The sequence below is a fragment of the Hypanus sabinus genome, chromosome 6, assembly GCF_030144855.1.
Source record: "Hypanus sabinus isolate sHypSab1 chromosome 6, sHypSab1.hap1, whole genome shotgun sequence".
Lineage (NCBI taxonomy): Eukaryota > Metazoa > Chordata > Chondrichthyes > Myliobatiformes > Dasyatidae > Hypanus > Hypanus sabinus.
Window position 1 is genome coordinate 145650756 of NC_082711.1, and position 18829 is coordinate 145669584.

General features: G+C 40.1%; 1 protein-coding gene across 3 annotated transcripts in view; it reads left to right on the top strand.

The window, feature by feature from the left end:
- The window catches only part of LOC132395932 (BICD family-like cargo adapter 1), a 56727-nt gene that overhangs the window by 7194 nt on the left and 30704 nt on the right, over positions 1-18829 (top strand). The window contains exons 1-3 of one of the 3 annotated variants that reach the window (XM_059973137.1): positions 3713-7561; positions 7812-8067; positions 13064-13279. In XM_059973137.1, the coding sequence (XP_059829120.1) occupies positions 7849-8067; positions 13064-13279 (435 nt within the window). In that variant the 5' untranslated portion in view covers positions 3713-7561; positions 7812-7848. Of the gene's footprint in view, positions 1-3711; positions 8068-13063; positions 13280-18829 lie in introns of those variants that run through there. The other 2 variants (XM_059973138.1, XM_059973139.1) reach the window with 2 other exon arrangements.

The following is an 18829-nucleotide window of genomic DNA, read 5'->3' on the forward strand; positions in this document are numbered from 1 at the left end:
TTATTACTTCCTTAAAACAAACCCAACAGGTTTGTCAATCAAGATTTTCCCTTAAGGAAACCATGATGACTTCAGCTTATTTTATTGTGTGCCTCCAAGTACCTGAAATCTCATCCTTAATAATGGACTCTAAAATCTTATCAACCACTGAAGTCGGGCTAATAGGCCTATAATTTTCTGTCTTTTACTTCCCTCCCTTCTTAAATGGTGGAGTGACGTTTGTGATTTTCCAGTTGTCTGGAAACATTCCTGATTCTAGTAATTCTGGAAAGATGACTACTAATGTTGCCATGATCTCTTCAGCTACTTTTTTCAGAACTCTGTAATGTAGTCCATCAGGTCCTGGTGATTTGTTCACTCTAAGACCTTTCAGCACCTTCTCCTTAGTAATAGTGACTGCACCCACTTCGTTCCCATGACATTCTCAAGTTTCTGACATGTTGCCAGTGTTTGCAACAGTGAAGACTGATGCAAAATGCTTATTCAGTTGGTCTGCCGTTTGTTTGTCTCCATTATTACTACTTCAGGTTCATTTATCACCACTCTTGTATTTCTTTTACTCTTTATATATCTCAAAACACTTTTGGTATCTCTTTTATATTATTGGCTATATTTTTTCTCTTTTCTCTCCTTTTTTTTAAAAAAATTGCCTTCTGTTGGTTTTTATATGTTTCCTAATCCTTTAGCTTCCCACTAGTTTCTGCATATTGATTGCCTTCTCTTTTGCATTTGTTTTCTTTGACCTCCCTTATCAGTCACAGTTGGCTACCCTTCCTTTAGAATGCTGCTTCTTTTGGATGAAATGACTCTTCCAAATTACTCCCAGAAACTCCTAGTCTACTATCATCTCTGCTGGTGTCCCCTTCCAATCAACTTTGGCCAGCTTCTCTCAAATGTCTCTGTTGCTACCTTTTACTCAACTGTAATATCAATACATCTGATTTTAGCTTTTCCCTGTCAAACTGCAGGGTGAATTCTATCATACATGATCACTGCCTCCTAAGGGTTCTTTTAGCTCCCTAAACAAATCTTGTTCATTACACAACACCAGATCTAAAGTTGTCTTTTCTCTAGTGGGCTCAACCATAAGCTGCTTTAAAAGCAAACATCTTGTAGGCATCCTACAAATTTCTTCTCTTGGGATCCTGTGCTAACCTGATTTTCCCAGTCTATCTGCATATTAAAGTCCCTCAACTACTATAACATTGTCTTTTTGCAGGCCTTTTCTATCCCCAATAACCTAGCTACAATTTGTTATTCTGCATTTAACTTTCATCAGTAGCTTTTTACCTATTCCATTTCTTAACTCTGGTTAAGAATTCTACATCTTCTGATCCTATGTTACTTCTTAATAAAGATTAATTATCTCCTTCCTGTCATTTGGTGGTATGTAGTAAACACCAAGTAACACAATAGTTCTTCAATTAATGATTACTTCTGATCAAATAAGTATTTGCTTCACCCTGCAACTCAATCATTCATTCATTTCCAAAATCACAAGCAGGTTAACGTCACTGGCACGTGTCATGAAGTTCGCTATTTACCTAGTGGCAGCAGAACAATGATAAATATAGAAAAATGATTGAATTACATTAAGTATATTCAGTGTATACGTATAGTAAATAGTTAAATTAAAAATAGTAGTGCAAGACAGAAATAATAAAAGAAAGGTGAGGTAGTGTTCATGGGATCAATGTTCATTTAGGAATCAGATGGCAGAGGGGAAGAAGCTGTTCCTGAATCACAGTAAACAGTGTGCCTTCAGGCTTCTGTACCTCCTTCCCGGTGGTAATAATGAGAAGAGGGCATGCCCTGGATGGTGGGGTCCTTGATAATGGACACTGTCTTTCTGAGGCACTGCTCCTTGAAGGTGTCTTGGATATTATGTAGTACCCATGGTGGAGCTGACTGATTTTGTAACTTTCTGTAGCCTCTTTCACTCCTGTGAAGTAGCCAGTCAGAATGCTCTCCACAATACACCTGTAGATGTTTTTGAGTGTTTTAGGTGTCAAACTAAATCTCCTCAAACTCTTAATGAAATATAGCCGCTGTCTTGCCGCCTTTGTAGCTGCACCGATATGTTGGGACCAGGTTAGATAGTGCTATTATGATTTTTAAATCATTACTGGTGCTACCCATACTTTATGAATATCTCATATGAAAGAATATTAGCATCCTAATCTTCTTTGATGTAACAAGAGTAAAAAGCACAGTTCCACAAAAAGTTGATGGCAGAGATGAGTAAATAACTGCAGTTACTTTAAGTGCTTAGATTAATGTGGCAGCACCAGAGAATAATGTGCAATAGTTGTGCTGTCCAGGGCACATACCTATTCATTCACAAAACACAAATGACAGCAGGCATGCATCTAGAAAGCCACGCACCTTTATAGGAAATTGCATAGCTTCTTCACAAGGTAGAATTGTGTAACAAATCTTTTTGTTAAATACAGTATGTATTCATTTAAAATACTGTAATATAAGTAACTTAAGTTGAGATGGTTCCTTAAGGTTGTTATAGCAGAGGTGGCAATGGGGATAAGCTCCTACTACCTATTGAATGGTTTCTTAAGTTTGTTATAGCCAGAGATGGTAATGAGGACAAGCTCCCAATTGAATGCTCCCAGTGGTGTACACCTCAAGTAACCTCTGACAACCAAGTCCAGCTCCTGGCCTTCACATATGGCTTAGCACCTAAGCCTGGTGGAACCATTTCTACAGACGGGAGAAGGGGCAAAGGCAGGTTACTGGTGCCTTAAAACCAGTTGCTTCGGGCAGATTGGGCTCGTCAGCCATGCTCATTGAGAAGGAAAACTTTGATCTCAAACCTCCAGTATCTTGTGGGTATACCACTCATGAGGAGGGCTTCAGGAGTAAACCCCAAGGGAAAAATCTGGAGCTGGGGTCCCTAAGGCAGTGCTACATTGAGTTCAATGTAGATTGGCAATTCCTGTGATAAAGCTGGTACCAAACTGTATTGGTCTCTGGTAATCCTTTTGTGTTTATCAGTTGTGTGGAGAGGGGGAGGTTGCTACATGGGCAACAGCTTGCTCTCCATTTTGAACTGCCCAGCCTTGCATATCTAGACAGCTAGGACACAATATCCATCGTCAACTCTGAGCGACGGAGGCCTCAGAGAAGTTGAGATGGCAAGATGCAAGCAGTTTCCAGTATACGAGTTCCAAAATCCCATTTAGTCTTCATCTCCACTTCTCTTAGAGATATCTTAATGATCATATTTTTTTTTGCCTTCCAAGATGTTTGGCCAAAAGTATTATTGATGTGTAGTTGTTAGCCAAGAGCCCTGCTCCTGTTTTTAATGACTATTGAAACTATAGAATATTATCCATTCTTCCGTGAATGAGTCACAGCATTGTGTATACCTTTAGCTTGACTCATAGCTACTTGTCCACGTGGGATTTGGCTTGCACCATGTGTGAATCTGCTGGCTGAGATCCCAAATATAGGCAGGGATGTTGTTCTCCATACTTTATGATTGTGTTTCCTGAGTGTACACTGACAGAATTTATTTAAATTAGGTCGATTCCTCCTCAAAAATTTTGAACAACTTTAACCTGTAAAGTTAAAACTAAAGATATATCAGAACAACAGTTCTATTTTACTCACTGGCCAATTTGACTCTTGATGAGTTGGTTAACCTTAGAGAGAGCTACAGGAAACTGGAAAAGATTATATTCTAATTTTAATAGTCTGATATGACATGATAGAACTCTATATGACCAAGTTATAGTTTTAATTAGCATCAACGAGTCAGAAACAAAGGATGTTTTTTCAAATGAACAAGTACAACAAAGAAACCAGATTACAACAGTGAAAGTTCAAATTAGCCTTCAATAATTCCTCAGATATTCCCACCTCAAAGGAACATAAGCAATAGAAGAATAGAGCATTAGGCCTCAAGCTGGGAAAGAGTGCAAAGAAGATTTACAGGAATGTTGCCAGAACCCAAGGGTTTAAGTTATAGGGATAGGTTGGTGGGTGAGGACTTCTTTTGTTGAAATTCAGGAGACTGGGTGGGGGTGGGGGAGGTGAGCTTACAGAGGTAAGTAAAATCAGGAGAGGCACAGTAGAGTGAATACACTCAGCTGTATTCTCAGGGAAGAGAACCCAGGTCTAGAGGGGAGGGATTAAAGGTGAGTGAGGAAACTTTCAAAGGTACTTGAGAGGCATCTTTTTCACTTGGAAGGTGGTACGTATGTGGAACAAACTGCCAGAGGAATTGGTTGAAGCAAGTAAAAGTTATAATATTAAGAGCCACCTGCATGGCTACATAGATAAAAAAGATATGAGCTAAACTCAAGTACATGGGACTAACTTAGATGGGCATCTTGGTTGGCATGGGCCAAGGGCTTCGTACCATGCTTTTTGACTCATGCCCAAGCTGCTGTTCAGTAAAGTCAAGGCCAACTCTTTGGTGAAACTTCCCTGCAGTAAACCCATATCCCTGGATTTTCTTAATATGTAAAAATCTACCAAACTCTATCTTAAATAAACTAAGTGACCAAGCTTTCTGTGGAGAGAATTTGTAATAATCACTGCCTCGTACCTGAGGATATTTCTTATCCCTGTATTGAGTGCCCGTCCCCTTATTTTGAGACTGTGACTACATCCAGCCAGGGAAAATATCAACGCTGTGAAAGTAATTGATGTGTAGGTGGGCTAAAGGCAGGAAATCATAGGGCAGTTGATCTGCCTTGAGTGATTGGTAAGATGTTAGAGTCCATTATTAAGAACAAGTTTTCAGCTTATTTGGGGGTACATGATAAAATAGGCTGAAATCAGCATGGTTTCCTTAAGGGGAAAACTTGCACGACAAATCTTTTGGAATTCTTTGAGGAAACGATAGGCAGGATAAACAATGGAGGGTCAGTGGATGTTGTTTACTTGGATTTTCAAAGGCTGTTGACAAAGTACCACACATGAAGCCACAAAACAAGAGACTGAGGTATTGCAGAAAAGATACTAGCATGATAAAAAAATTGGCTGACTGGCAGAAGGCAACGAGTGGAAATAAAGGGGGCCTTTTCTGCTTGGCTGCCAGTGACTGGTGGTGTTCTGCAGGGGTCAGCATTGGGACTACTTCTTTACATGTTATATGTCAATGATCTAGATTACAGAATTGATGGCATTGTGGCCAAGTTTACAGATGATCCAAAGATAGGTGGAGGGGCAGATAGTGTTGAGGAAGCTGGGAGTCTGCAGAAGGCCTTGGTCAGATTTGAAAAATGGTAAAGAAGTGGGAGATGGAATACAGTGTAGGTAAGTGTATGATCATGCACTTTGGTAGAAGGAATAAAGATGTGGACTGTTTTCTAAATGGGGAGTAAATTCAGAAACGGAGGTGCAAAAGGACTTGGGAATCTTCATGCAAGGTTCCCTAAAGGTTAACTTGCAGGTTGGGTTGTTAGCAAGGAAGTTAAATGCAATATTAGCATTCATTTTGAGAGGACTGTAGAATATAAAAGTAAGGATGTGATGCTGCAGCTATATAAGAAACTGGTCAGACTGCAGTTGGAATATTGTGAGCAGTTTTAGGCCCCTTGTCGAAGAAAGGATGTGCTGGCTTTAATGATGGTCCAGAGAAGGCTCACAAGAATTATCCTGGGGATTGAGGGGTTAACATATGAGAAGAGTTTGATGGCTCTGGGCCTCTACTCATTGGAGTTTAGAAAAACTGTGCGGGGGTGGGGGTGCAGGGATGATCTCATTGAAACCAATGGAATATTGAAAGACCTAGACTGGATGTGGGGAAGATGTTTCCAATAGAGGGAGTGTCCAGGACGAGAGGACACAGCCTCAGAATATAAGGATGTCCATTTAGAACAGAGTTGAGGAGGAAGTTATTTAGCCTGAGAGAGGTGAATCTGTGAAATACATTGCCATAGCTGTGAAGACCAGGTCTTTGCGTATAAATCAGAACTTGATTGGTTCTTGATTAATAAGGACAGCAAAGATTATGGAGAGAAGGCAGGAGAATATGGTTGAGAGGGATATTAAATCAGTTATGATCAAATGGTGGAGCAGACTCGATGGGCTGAACAACCTAATTCTGCTCCTATGTCTTATGAACTATGTTGCAGGTATGTGGGCAAAGGATTGAAAAAATGGTTTTCAATCCAAATAATTGTGAGGTACTGCGTTTTGGGAGATCAAACTAGAATAGGACCTGTACAGTGAATGGCAGGGCCTTGAGGTGGGTAATAGAACAGTAAGATATGGGAGTACTGCCGTATAGTTCACTGAATGCAGTGTCATAATTAGATAGAGTGATAAAGAAGACATTTGGCGACCAAGCCTGTATCAGTCAGGGCATTCAGTTTAGGAGTTGGAAAGTTACGGTGCAGCAAGAAGACATTGGTTATTAATCTAAAAAGAGTGTAGAAAAGATTTATCAGGAATTTTCCTGGTCTTGGGGGCCTGAGTATTGAGAAAAGGCTGCAAAGATTGGGACTTTATTCCCTAGAATGTAGGAGATTGAGGGATGACCTGATAGGGGTATATAGGTAAATCATTAGTAAAAGCACATAGTCTTTTTCACAGTGAGGGTGGTATAAAAATGAGAGGGCGTAAGTTTAAGATCAGAGGCAAGAGATTTTACAAGGGATATCAGGGACAACTTCATGCCAAGAGTGTTATGCATTTGTGATGAGCCACCAGAAATAGTGGTTAATGCAGTGTCACTGGCAGCATTTTAAAGCCATTTAGATAAGCGTATAGAGGAGAGACTTAGAGGGCTATGGACCAACCACAGGCAATGGGACTAGCTCCTTGGGCAACACAAGGGCTAGGGTAGCTGGGCCGAAGGGCCTATTTCTGTGCTGTGTGACTCTAGGACAATGGTTGGAATTGGTTTGTAATATGAGGGAGATGTAGAACTCATGCGGGGCAAAGAAATGCTGCAGAATTCCGCAAATGCTAGAGATCTTGACAACACCCGCAAAATGTTAAAGGAACTCAGCAAGTCAGACTGCAGCTATGAAGGGAAATAAACAGTGGACCTTCAGGGCTGTGGGTCTGAAATGTTGACTGTCTATTTTCTTCCATAGATGCTGCCCGACTTGCTAAGTTCCTCGAGCATTTTCTGTGCGTCGCACCGTGGATAGGGTTTGTATATTGTTCTGGGATGTGTTGGGAGTAGCAGAGCTTTCAACAAACTTAAGTGTACAGATGTCAAGAGACAATAACAACAACCTATATTCTTGGTTCAATGTCCAAAGAACAAAAGTGTTGACAAACTAAGCAATTAACATTAATATCTAACACTCGGTCAAGAGTATTTCGGACCGGGCAGAGCGACCAGACAGGCTTGGGCTTTGAACTGCCCCAGTCGCTTTCACGCTGTGCGGAGATTTGACGACTAATTGAAGGCGGGGTGCCACTAATTCGCAGCTCTGGGACTCCGTCACTTCATCTCGGACGCTCTCTGGGCGTCAGTTTCATCGGAACCGTGCGTCCTTGCAGGTGCCGAGCGCCTTCTGTGTGTTTCCGAGTCCCGAAGCGATCAGCCTCTCAGTGAGGAACGCGGAACTCCCATTGAAAGGTGCGGAGTCTGAACATCGAATATATCTCCAGCCCTGATCTTATCTTTCCTTTCCCCTCCCTCTCTCATACCACCATCTGTCTCCTCTGGGGAAGGACGCTGCTCCAGTGACGCTCATTTCCATCGGCGTTAAGCTGTATATTAAAGTAAAATCAAAGCCCAGCACATCCCAGAACTGGGACAGACCGGGCCAACAGCTCCCGTCTCACTGCAAACTTCACACTAACATTTGGCTGGATCCACTTTCCAGGACTCGGAACCCGTGACCGCTTTCGGGGGCTCTGGAGATGAAATCGCCTTTGGAGGAGGATCTCTTCCCATTTGCCCGCGACCGTGTAAAGGAAGTTTCCGATCTCGTGGACCCCGCCGACCTGCTCTCCCTCCTCGGGGAGAGAGAGAAAGATGCTCAAGTGGCTGCTGAGCTGGGAAAGACTCTGCTCGCTGAACTCCAGGATCTGAAGAGGGAAAACGACAGGTTAGAGGAAGAATACAGCCAGAAACTAGAGGTGAGTGGCCACGCGTTTGCGTGTGAACTTATTTTAGATATCATTGAGCCTAACTTCAAAAGGTTTTTTTTTTGAAAAATCGCTAGTCTTTAGTATCGAACACGCATCAGAGTTTATGTGATATCTCACGTTAGTCCCGCCAATCCCCAAGAGCGACCCTGCGGTCAGGTTACCCACAGACGCCTCACATATCTGATTGAGACTAGAACTGGAGGTCCGGAGGAAGGGTCTCGGCCCGAAGCGTCGACCGTTTATTCATTTCCACAGATGCTGCCTGACTTACTGAGTTCCTCCAGCATTTTGTGTGTGTCACTTTGGATTTCCAGCGTCTGCAGACTTTCTCGTGTTTATGACCATAACCTATGCGATTCAATCTCTTCCAAACCTTGATGATTAATACTTCAGCGACTCCATCCCGGAGATTTGCTGATTGACCGATCCCGGGAGGAGGCTTGGGACAGGTTCATTGTTTGGACTCGTTGCGACATGGACCAATGGAATATACTTATTGATAAAGGAATTGGTGGTGTAACTTTAAAGGTGCATGATTAGACCTAATGGGTAACGTTGACCCCATGATGGAGTGTTCCTTAAACCACTAAATACTCGTTGCAGATGCTGAGTCCACATACCTTTGACTGATCAGATAAGAGTTAATCAAATTTGATCTGGATAGGTGCCCATTTGGTGGTTAGAATATAGAATGTGACAGCACTGAAACGGGCCCTTTGGCCCATCTAGTCCATGCTGAACTGTTTTTCTGCCTAGTCCTATTGAACTAGTCCTGGAACACAGCTTCCCATACCACTCCCATCCATGTACCTATCCAAATTTCTCTTAAATGTTCAAATCAAACCCACATCCACCACTTTTTCTGGTAGCTCATTCCACACTCTCATCACCCTCTAAGTGAAGAAAGTCCCCTTAAACGTTTCACCTTTCACCCTTAATCCAAGACCTCTAGTTCTTTTCTCACCCAGCTTCAGTGGGAAAAAGCCTGCTTGCATATACCCTATCTGTACCCCTCATAATTTTGTACAAATCTCCCCTTATGCTCTTATGGTTCTCCTACAGTTCCTAATGAGAATGTCAGCTTGTGACTATTGTACAGTGAGAGGATTTGATTCAGCTCCTGACAACCTGTCTAATCTATGTAGCATGAATGGAGAAACAATGCAAAATGTTCTGTCATCTAACCCCATGGAGTAGGAAAATGAACTTTTAATTTCATGGAGTCTTTAGTTTAATGGGGGGGGGGGAAGGCTTGCATACAAAGAAGAAAATTTTACACTCCACATGGAACGGATGTTGTAACTAGGAAGCAGTCAGTGTGTCCCCAGCAAGGTCATACAAATGGAAACATGATCATCATATTGTCATCTGTTGTAAACGTGAAGTATTGGCTGGAGCACCAGGAAAATAAATCCCCCATTCTTCATGGAAGTGCCTTGGATTTTATTTTTAGTAATACTTCCCAAAGAGCAAGGAAGTAGTTTAAGATCTGGGAAAAACCATCATTTATTGCTATATCTGATGGGTTAATCTAGAGTTTTTACACTAGGGTTCTGGAGTGAAATAAATCCACAACCTTCTGAGCCAAAGACCGGAGTGCTACCAATTTAAGGACAGATAGTAAGTCAATTTATTCTCTTGGAATTTCATTTCAGACACAATTTAAATAGATTTATGATCTATGTCCACTAAAGTTTGAAACAATAATTCATTAAACAGAGTCCTGTCCTTTGAACTGTTGGTGTGTTGATAAAACTTACACCAGTGCTTTATTGGGTTTATTTTTAACCCTTTTTTTAATGAAAAATCCAGCAAAATGCTGAAGTCCATGAAACAGTTACCAACTTTGGAAAGAACCAATTAGAAAATGAGTTAAAATTTTAAAAAAAACTTGGCTGGAAATCTTATAATATAAAAGGAAAGAATTGCAAGGTCAATGTGACCTTGACCTCCTAGCCAAAAAAAATTGTGCCACAAGTTGTAGGGAAGAATGAAGACATGTAAGTAAGCGTATTGGGACTTGGAAGAAATAAGAGCAGGATGTTGACAAGAATATATGGAAATGTATCAGGTTAGAAAAGAAAAAGCTGGATGTTAGAGTTGAGTGGAATATGAACTATTGAGCAAGTATATACCTTACATATAGTATATACATATTCTGTGTATAGGAATTTGAGAGAGGAAATGTGTATGAGTAGCATTTAATTTTATTTGAAATAATTTAATATCTTTTGAATATAAGAAAATCCTTGATGTGAAACAGAAAACATCTCTTTATTCAGACATTGTGGTGGAAGAGATGTGTACTAGGTCTGAGATGTTAAAGAATAAAACTATCAAATAGATCAGAGGAATTTCTTGAAATGTTCCCGCTATTTTTTTTTACAGTTGCATGGACCAACCATTGCTGTAAGCAGGAAACTTTAAATGCCTTTTTTTTTTTGCAATATACAGATCAAACAAATACAAAGCACAACTCACACCACAAGTAAACAATGCCAGGCAGTCAAAATAACTGAAAGGCAAAGATGGAGTTGCAGTTCAACAGGCCAAAAGTTTATTAGCAGTGAGCTATTGACTTCCATTCTGTGTTTATTGTTACAACTTATAACAGTGTTGTAACTTGAAAACATTGACAATGTAAATACGTTAACGCTAAAATGTTTCAAAGGTTGTGGTATGTTTATTATTTAGACAATTTATGGATTATATTCATTAGCATATAATTAATGATTGGTTATTTCACAATTATATTAACATAGATTTCAAATATATATATATATATGTCAGGGAAATGGTAATAGAGAAGCACAAATGTGGGGAAGTGTACAAGTTCATCTCTAAGGCACTGAACATATCTTGGATCTCAGAGCAGTTCATCATGAAAAGGTGGAAACATTATGAAACCACAGCCACACTGCTTTGGTCAGGCTGCCCCTCTAAACCTAATCACTGGAAAAGAATGGCACTTGTAAGAGAGGCTACTGTAATGCCAACAGTCACTCTAAGTGAGCTGCAGAGGTCAATGACTGCAATTGAAGATGAAGTACTTGGCACCACAACCTCTAAGGCCTTGCACAGAAAGTGTATTTATGGAAGAGCGGCAAGTTGTAACCACTGGTTTAAATAAAAAGCATATTCTTGCCCATGAAGACATTGCAAAGTGTCACTTAGAAGATGCTTTAAAGATGTGGAAGAAGGCCTTATGATTGAATGAGACTGAAGTTGAACAGTTGGCCTCAACACTAAGTTGTACATGTGGTGTAAATTTAATATTGCTCTTCAGCCAGGTAACACTATCCCTACTGTAAATTATGGTGGGGTAGCATCATGCTACTGGGATGCTTTTCAGCAGCAGGAACTGGAAATCTGGTCAGGATTGATGGGAAGATGAATGCTGCTAAATACAGAGAAATCCTAGATAAAAACCTGCTATTCTCTGCCAGAAAACAGGGGATGCAGTTAATCGTTCAGCATGACAATAACCCAAATAAAGCTACCAGACAAACCATCAATGAAAATTGATGTCCTCAATTGACCCATTCAGGGTCCTGAACTAAACCTGATCAGCCGTCCCTGGTAAGACCTCAAGGTTGCTGTACACCACTGCTCCTCAACGAACCTGGCATAGCTTGAGCAATTTTACAAGGAGAAGGAGCAAATCTTACTCCATCACATTGTGAAAAGCTAATAGGCACTTACCCAAAATTACTAACTGGCTGTAGTAGCTGCAAGAGGTGGTTCAACTAAGTATTGAGCAAAGGGGGATGAATACTTTTGAAGTGCTGACGTTTCAGTTTTTGAATTTTTAGTTTTTCCTGTTTTACAAGTTTCGCTGTTTTTTGGGCTCTGCTGTGGAAAAAAAAGAAGCATGTGATTCACAAATAAAAATTCAGTTAATTAGATGAAAATCACTGGTTGTAATACTCATTTATTTTTTCAAGGCACTGTACATCTTTGTATGTTAGATTGCTTTTATTTTTCATCTTGTTTCAAAAACCACTAGAGACTAATGATAGAGCACGAAGCAGACAGCTGCTAAGAAAGTAGCTGATTAGTTTAAGTAACATGAAAGTAACACCATGCTTGCATGGTGCAAGCATAGTACTTAATTCACTGACGCTCCTGATTTTCCCCTCTCATTAAACACACATTTACTCCAAATAACTGAAGAGAAATTGAATTAATACCAACGCAAACAATGTTGTATTTATTGAATGTAAGCATCTATGAAAATTTTGAATTATGTAAACAATAGCGCCAAAGAAGTTTCATTAGTTCTTAGCTGGAGTTTGGTGTATAATTCCACTAATCATAGCTAAAGTATCTTTCTGCTTGAGCAAATGTAAAGGAACATTAAATGCAGTTTCACATATGAAAAATTTGTATTGTGAGTTAAATTTAAGGAAGTTGAGCTGAGAATTGTGTTTATGGTTCATCATGAAGTAAATTAGATGTTCAGGCACTGGAGGCCGTGAGCAGCAGAGACTCAACTCTGATCCCTAATGGTAAAGATCTGCAAATGAGACAAAACATAGTTATCTTGTTTAACCAAGTTTTGTCTCATGTGGCAGAGATGGACTTACTGAAAACTACTTAAGGCAAAGCAAAACATAAATCCAGAATCAAAATGAGTGTGGCAAAGAGTCAAATTTGCAAATTATACCTTAAAGCATGATAACAGGAGTTTTTTCACAGAAGGAGTATTTAAGGTCTCTAATGGACATCAAAGTGAAGTGGAGGAATGACCCTTGCTGATATGGGAGAATGATGTAGCCTTCCTGAATGAATGGAATATAATGAGCTAAATTGTAGACCTTGGTCATAATTACTTTGTAATCAATAATTGGTGTTATGATTTGCTCATGGCCTCTTCCAGTGGAAGTATTTTCCAGGAGTCGGTCAGATATGATATGGGCACCAACTGTGTTCACAGTGATGTAATATAACTTGTCTGAACCTCTTCTGACTGCCTTTTCTTTAGGAGCTTGAACAGGAGAAATATACCTCACGCCTGAAGTATGAAATGAGGGAGATTGAGTGGGAGGCTCGAGTGGCAGAGCTGGAAGGAGATGTACAAAGGCTGCAGCTGGAGCTCCAGAAACAGCAACAATACTTGCGTGAGGTGGAGAAGGTCAAAGTAGATATGGAATGTGATCTAAGTGAACAAAACCAGAAACTCATGGAGCAACTGAGAGAAGTAAGGCCTGGATGAATTAACCACATTTCTCTTAATTAACTTCTGCAGCATAGACTAACCTAATGCTATCAACCACAGGGTTGAATTCATGAAAAGGAATTTGCTAGATCATTGCCAGTCTTCCCCAGTTCCGAGTTAAACCAAATACTATGGTTTTTAGTGTGGGTGAAGTAGAGATCCTATCCTCAGGTCTCTGTTATCCTGGAGCACATCTTTTAAACCCCAGTATCTATAAGGAGTTTGTACATTCTCCACAAGATCCACACAGATTTCCTTTCTTTCCTGTATCACAAAGATGCACGGATTGGTAGGTGAATTGCTCAAATGGGTTTAATTGTGCAATCCAGGCTCAATGACCAGAAGGGCTTGTTACCATGCTGTATTTCTAAGTAAATAAATAAGCCTCTATTGATGGGAATTGACAGGATGGATACTAGATGCTGTGTTGAAAGGAGAGTCTAGAACCAGAAATGTCTGTTCAGGATGATGACTTTGCTCAGGATTGTAGATCTCCAGAATAATCTGTCTCTGGAGGACAGTCAGTCATTGAATATGTTCAGGACTGAGGTCAGTAGATGCTGTAAAGGAAGCAAACAATGTGCCAATCCAGTAGAAATGGGACTAGGGAATACAGTGCCAGGCATGATTTTATTGAACAGTGCAGTAGGATCAAAAGATCAATCACTTACTTCCTTCTTCTGTCGATTATGTCCAAAGTTCAGTTATTATCCAGGTACATATATGACACCATATACAACCCTGGGATTAATTTTCTTGTGGGTATTCACAGTAAATACAAGAACATGAGATAAAGAGTCTTTGAAAGTGAGTCCATGGGTTGTGTGAACAGTTCAGCGATACGGTGAGTGAAGTTACCTCCTCTAGTTCAAGAGCCCATTGACTGTAGGGTAATAACTGTTCCTGAACCTGGTGGTGTGGGTCCTAAGGCTCTTGTACTTTCTTCCTGATGGCAGCAGCAAGAAGAGAGCATGGCCTGGATGATAGGGGGTCCTTAATGGATGCTGCTTTCCTGTGACCCCACTCCATGCGGAGGGCTTTACCTGTGATGGACTGGGCTGTATCTACTTCTTTTTGTAGGCTCTTCTGTTCGAGGACATTGGTGTTTCCAGTGCTATTTCTACATTCTTAATTTTCTCTTTAAAAGCAGCTCCTTGGAGTGCACTTCTTGTCACAAATGTTTTCTTTAACAGAGCACAATGCACAAAGGTATATGTATTTCATTAATGACGACTTAATAAAATGCTGCAAGTATTTGGCAAGTCAAGCAACACTTCTGGAATGACAATAGTTCTGTGGAAAATTTATTACCTGAGACATTAACTTTGTTTCTCTCTGTAGATGCTATCTGCCCTGTTAGGAATTAACAGCATTTTCTGGTTCTAATTTCAGATTTTCAGCATCTGCAGTGTTTTGCCTTCTGATTATGTAAACACCTGCTGTCCTCTGATCCTTCTGCTAATCCAACTGCAGTGTATTGCCACAGTTGGATATTTATTAACAGCCATCTTTTAGGCTGATGCTGTTTATTTTCTGTTGCCCATTAGAGCAGCCTACACCCCTTCAATTCAACCCTTCCCACTTGTACGGAATGTTGTATATGCAAGATGGAAAAAAAATCTTTTTCATTGTCTTTATCATCATTCATTTCCAATTAGCCTCCCCAGGTGGTGGTTTTGTTTTGAAGAAACACTGTGCTTAATTATTCTGTATTGGTTTCAGAACATTCTGCGGGCAGACAGGAGGTTAACTAACAAGTGAAAGGCCTTAACTTGTAGATTGCACATTTAGAAAAGAGTACATAGTTTCTGTTTCTTTAATGTTCAGCTTGGTCCTTAACAGTTCAAATGGGTGAAATCATGCATGCTGCAATAACAGGAACGTAAAAAATGAGCTTTAATTAAGTACATTCCAGTAGCGATTCAATCATTAACTCCCATTAGGGAATGGACACTTTGAAGTGAATAATTTTGCTTTCATGCTGACATCATCCTGGCAGCTCTGACTGGCCAACTAGTCTCTCACGACAATTTGTTGTGATTCCACTCGTTTCTTTTATAGATATAAAGATCACTGTTTGTAGGTTTTATAACATATTGTTAACTAGGAAAGGTCTTTGATAACGTCACAAATCCTTTTTAGTCTTGATAATTCTTCAAACGTCATACTATATAAATCTGCAAAGGTTGCCTTCCCCCACCCACTGTTGTAATGTAAACTTCCTGGAGGCAACAACCTGACTTGTTCTTTCTACTGTGCAATTTATAAATAGACAAGGTGGGGTTATTGCTCGCTTTTTAATGTGTTCAGGAAGTCTCCTGAGCTGAAGAGACAAGAAACCCCCTCGTGAAACCACGATGGCAGCAGACTGCTTCATTTTCCCATTAGCTGCTTCGCACTGAAATATTTTACTTAAACTAAACATTTCTCCAGGGGAACCACCAAAGAAATGTTGAAGTAAAATATCCAAGGAGTCATAGAGTGCTAGAGCACAGAACCAGGCCCTTCAGCCTATCTAGTGCATGCTGACCTGGTCTGCTGCTTAGTCCCATCTATCTGCATCCAGCCAATAGGCCTTCATACTTCTCTAATACAATTATTTATCCAAACTTCTCTTACGTGTTACAATTTAACCACTTCCACTGGTAGCTCATTCCACACTTGTATCTCTGAGTAGAGATATTTCCCTTTAGATTCCCTGTAGATATTTCATCTTTCACCCTAAACCTATGACCTGTATCTTTAGTGTCACCCAGCCTAGTCTAAACCCCTCATAATTTTGTGTGCCGCTAAGAGATCTCCCCTCATTCTCCTGCGCTCCAGTGAATAAAGTCCTGCGTATTTAACCTTTCCCTATAACTCAGGTCTTCAAGTCCTGGCCACATCTTTGTAAATTTTCTCCATACTCTTTCAAGCTCATTGATATGTTTCCTGTAGTTAGGTGACCAGAACTCTACACAGTACTTCAAATTTGGCTTAACTAACGTCATAAGCAAATTAAAAAAAAACTTCTGTACTTGACTTATAAAGGCCAACATGCTGAAAGCTCTCTTTATGACCCTATCTACATATATTGTCACTTAGAAGAAATGATCTATCTGTCTTCCCAGCCTTCTTTGTTCTACTACACATCCCAGGGCCCCACCATTTTCATCATGTAAGTATTTCCTTTAGCTTGTCCCAATACTTTTAAAATTTTGACTGAATTTAACCTTCACTGGTTGATTCTGCTTTTGGTAAAATTTGAACAACTAGCAAGGGCAACAGCAAAAGTCACTAATAGTTAAATGAATCAAAGCATAAGAACTCAAGCATTTGACTAGAACAAAGTTTGATGTAGGCTAGGAAGATCTAAACAAGAGTCTCTCATCATGTAGTGTCATAATTGTGGAAGTATTTTCTAATGGGAGTTGAATACTCTATACCAACAGAGCTTCTGATTCCTTTTAATAATTTAACATTCACATGATGTCAGATCTCTGGTAACTTATTCATTTCTTGCACTATTGCTCTGAGTATACTTCCTGTGCACAGCAGATGGTGGACCACAAGGAGACCATAGTCCGTGCCATTTTATTGGTGCCAAGTCAAACTAGTACTCATGATTTTATTATAACACATTGAAACTTAAATGGGTTTAATTGAACAAAACTAAACATGCGGAGCTGGGACCCCAGGAAATGTCAAACTCAATATGGTATAGTTTCTTTAAAAAAATCAGTGGCTTTTACAATCATTTGCTCATCAGGTAAACTGTGTTTAAGAATCTGGAATTGGGGAAATTCTTGGATTTTTAGTATGACCAAAAAAATAATGCAGGTTAACTTTGACAAACATTCAAAAATTAATAATGGAATAATCAAAAATAAAAGTTAAATACCCATGGAAATCAGCATTAGCTGAAAGCATATAATCAGGGATCTTTGGGCTTGCTCCTTCCTATTGGTTAGTCTAACTCTGGTATCAGATGGGTCGTGTTGAGTTGGGCTGCATTTCCACTCTGTACAATCTAGTTCTCAAGTGATACTGCTATATTTAGAAACTGCATGTGTACTCCCTTGATAAACTGCCCTTTGCTGTGTTGTAGCAAGCATTTGCTGTACCCAGTACGTGTTTTACATGTCCTCTACCAAGTGTGTGCTTCACTGGGACCAGTGGGTGTAATGCCTTCTGTGCTGTGTCCAGTACATGATGTGCCTGATAAGTATTAGGCTATGCCAGTATGTCCAGTACTCCTTTTTAGCTTCAGACTGAGTGCATGGTGTCCTGCTTTACTAATCCTAGCATATGCCTTTCTTTGTACATTGTATCCTGTGCTTTGTGTAACCTGCTGTACGTGTTGTACACAGAGGATGATTTATTGCCATACCACATTGTGTGTTTTTCTTAAAGCTCCCTTGCTCTATTTAGTACTTTCTACTGTTATACCAGTACTGCACAATGTGTACTTAACTTGATGTTAACTGAGGTGGACTCTCTTAAAGGGAAAGCACAATTGTTAAGGTTGTCCAGAATTACTTTTTTCTATTGTGTATATCTTGACCTTTGACTTTAGATAGATATTTTATTGATCCCAAAGGAAATTACAGTGTCACAGTAGCATTACAGGTGCACTGATATACAAATATATATACAGAGAAGTAAGAAAGAATAAAAAATAAGTTATCTCAAACAGTCTAACAGGAGGGGGTCATCACTTCCCTGACTATAGGTTATAGAGCCTAATGGCCGAGGGTAAGAATGACCTCCTATACCACTCTTTGGAGCAACGTAGTTGTCTTAGTCTGTTACTAAAAGTGCTCCTCTGTTCAGCCAAGATGGCATGCAGAGGGTGAGAAACATTGTCCAGCATTGCCAGGATTTTCCGAAGGGTCCTTTGTTCTACCACAGTCTCCAGTGTTTCCAGTTTGACTCCTATAACAGAACTAGCCTTTCTAAGCAATGGATGTGCTTGCTTTAACATTAGCAAATTTGCTGATGACACAAAGCTGGATGGCAATGTGAAATTTCAGGAGGATGTTATGAGAATGCAGGGTGACTTGGACAGGTTGGGTGAGTGGGCAAATGTATGGCAGATGCAGTTTAATGTGGATAAATGTGAGGTTATTCACTTTGGTGGCAAGAACTGGAAGGCAGATTACTGTCTAAATGGAATCAAGTTAGGAAAAGGGGAAGTACAGCAAGATCTAGGTGTTCTTGTACATCAGTCAATGAAAGCAAGCATTCGGGTACAGCAGGCAGTGAAGAAATCTAATGGCACGCTGGCTTTTATAACAAGAGGAAATGAGTATAGGAGTAAAGAGGTCCTTCTGCAACTGTACAGGGCCCTGGTGAGACCCCACCTGGACTATTGTGTGCAGTTTTGGTCTCCAAATTTGAAGAAGGACTTTCTTGCTATTGAGGGAGTGCAGCATAGGTTCACAAGGTTAATTCCCAGAATGGCGGGACTGTCATATGTTGAAAGATTGGAGCGACTGGGCTTGTATACACTGGAATTTAGAAGGATGAGAGGGGATCTGATTGAAACATGTA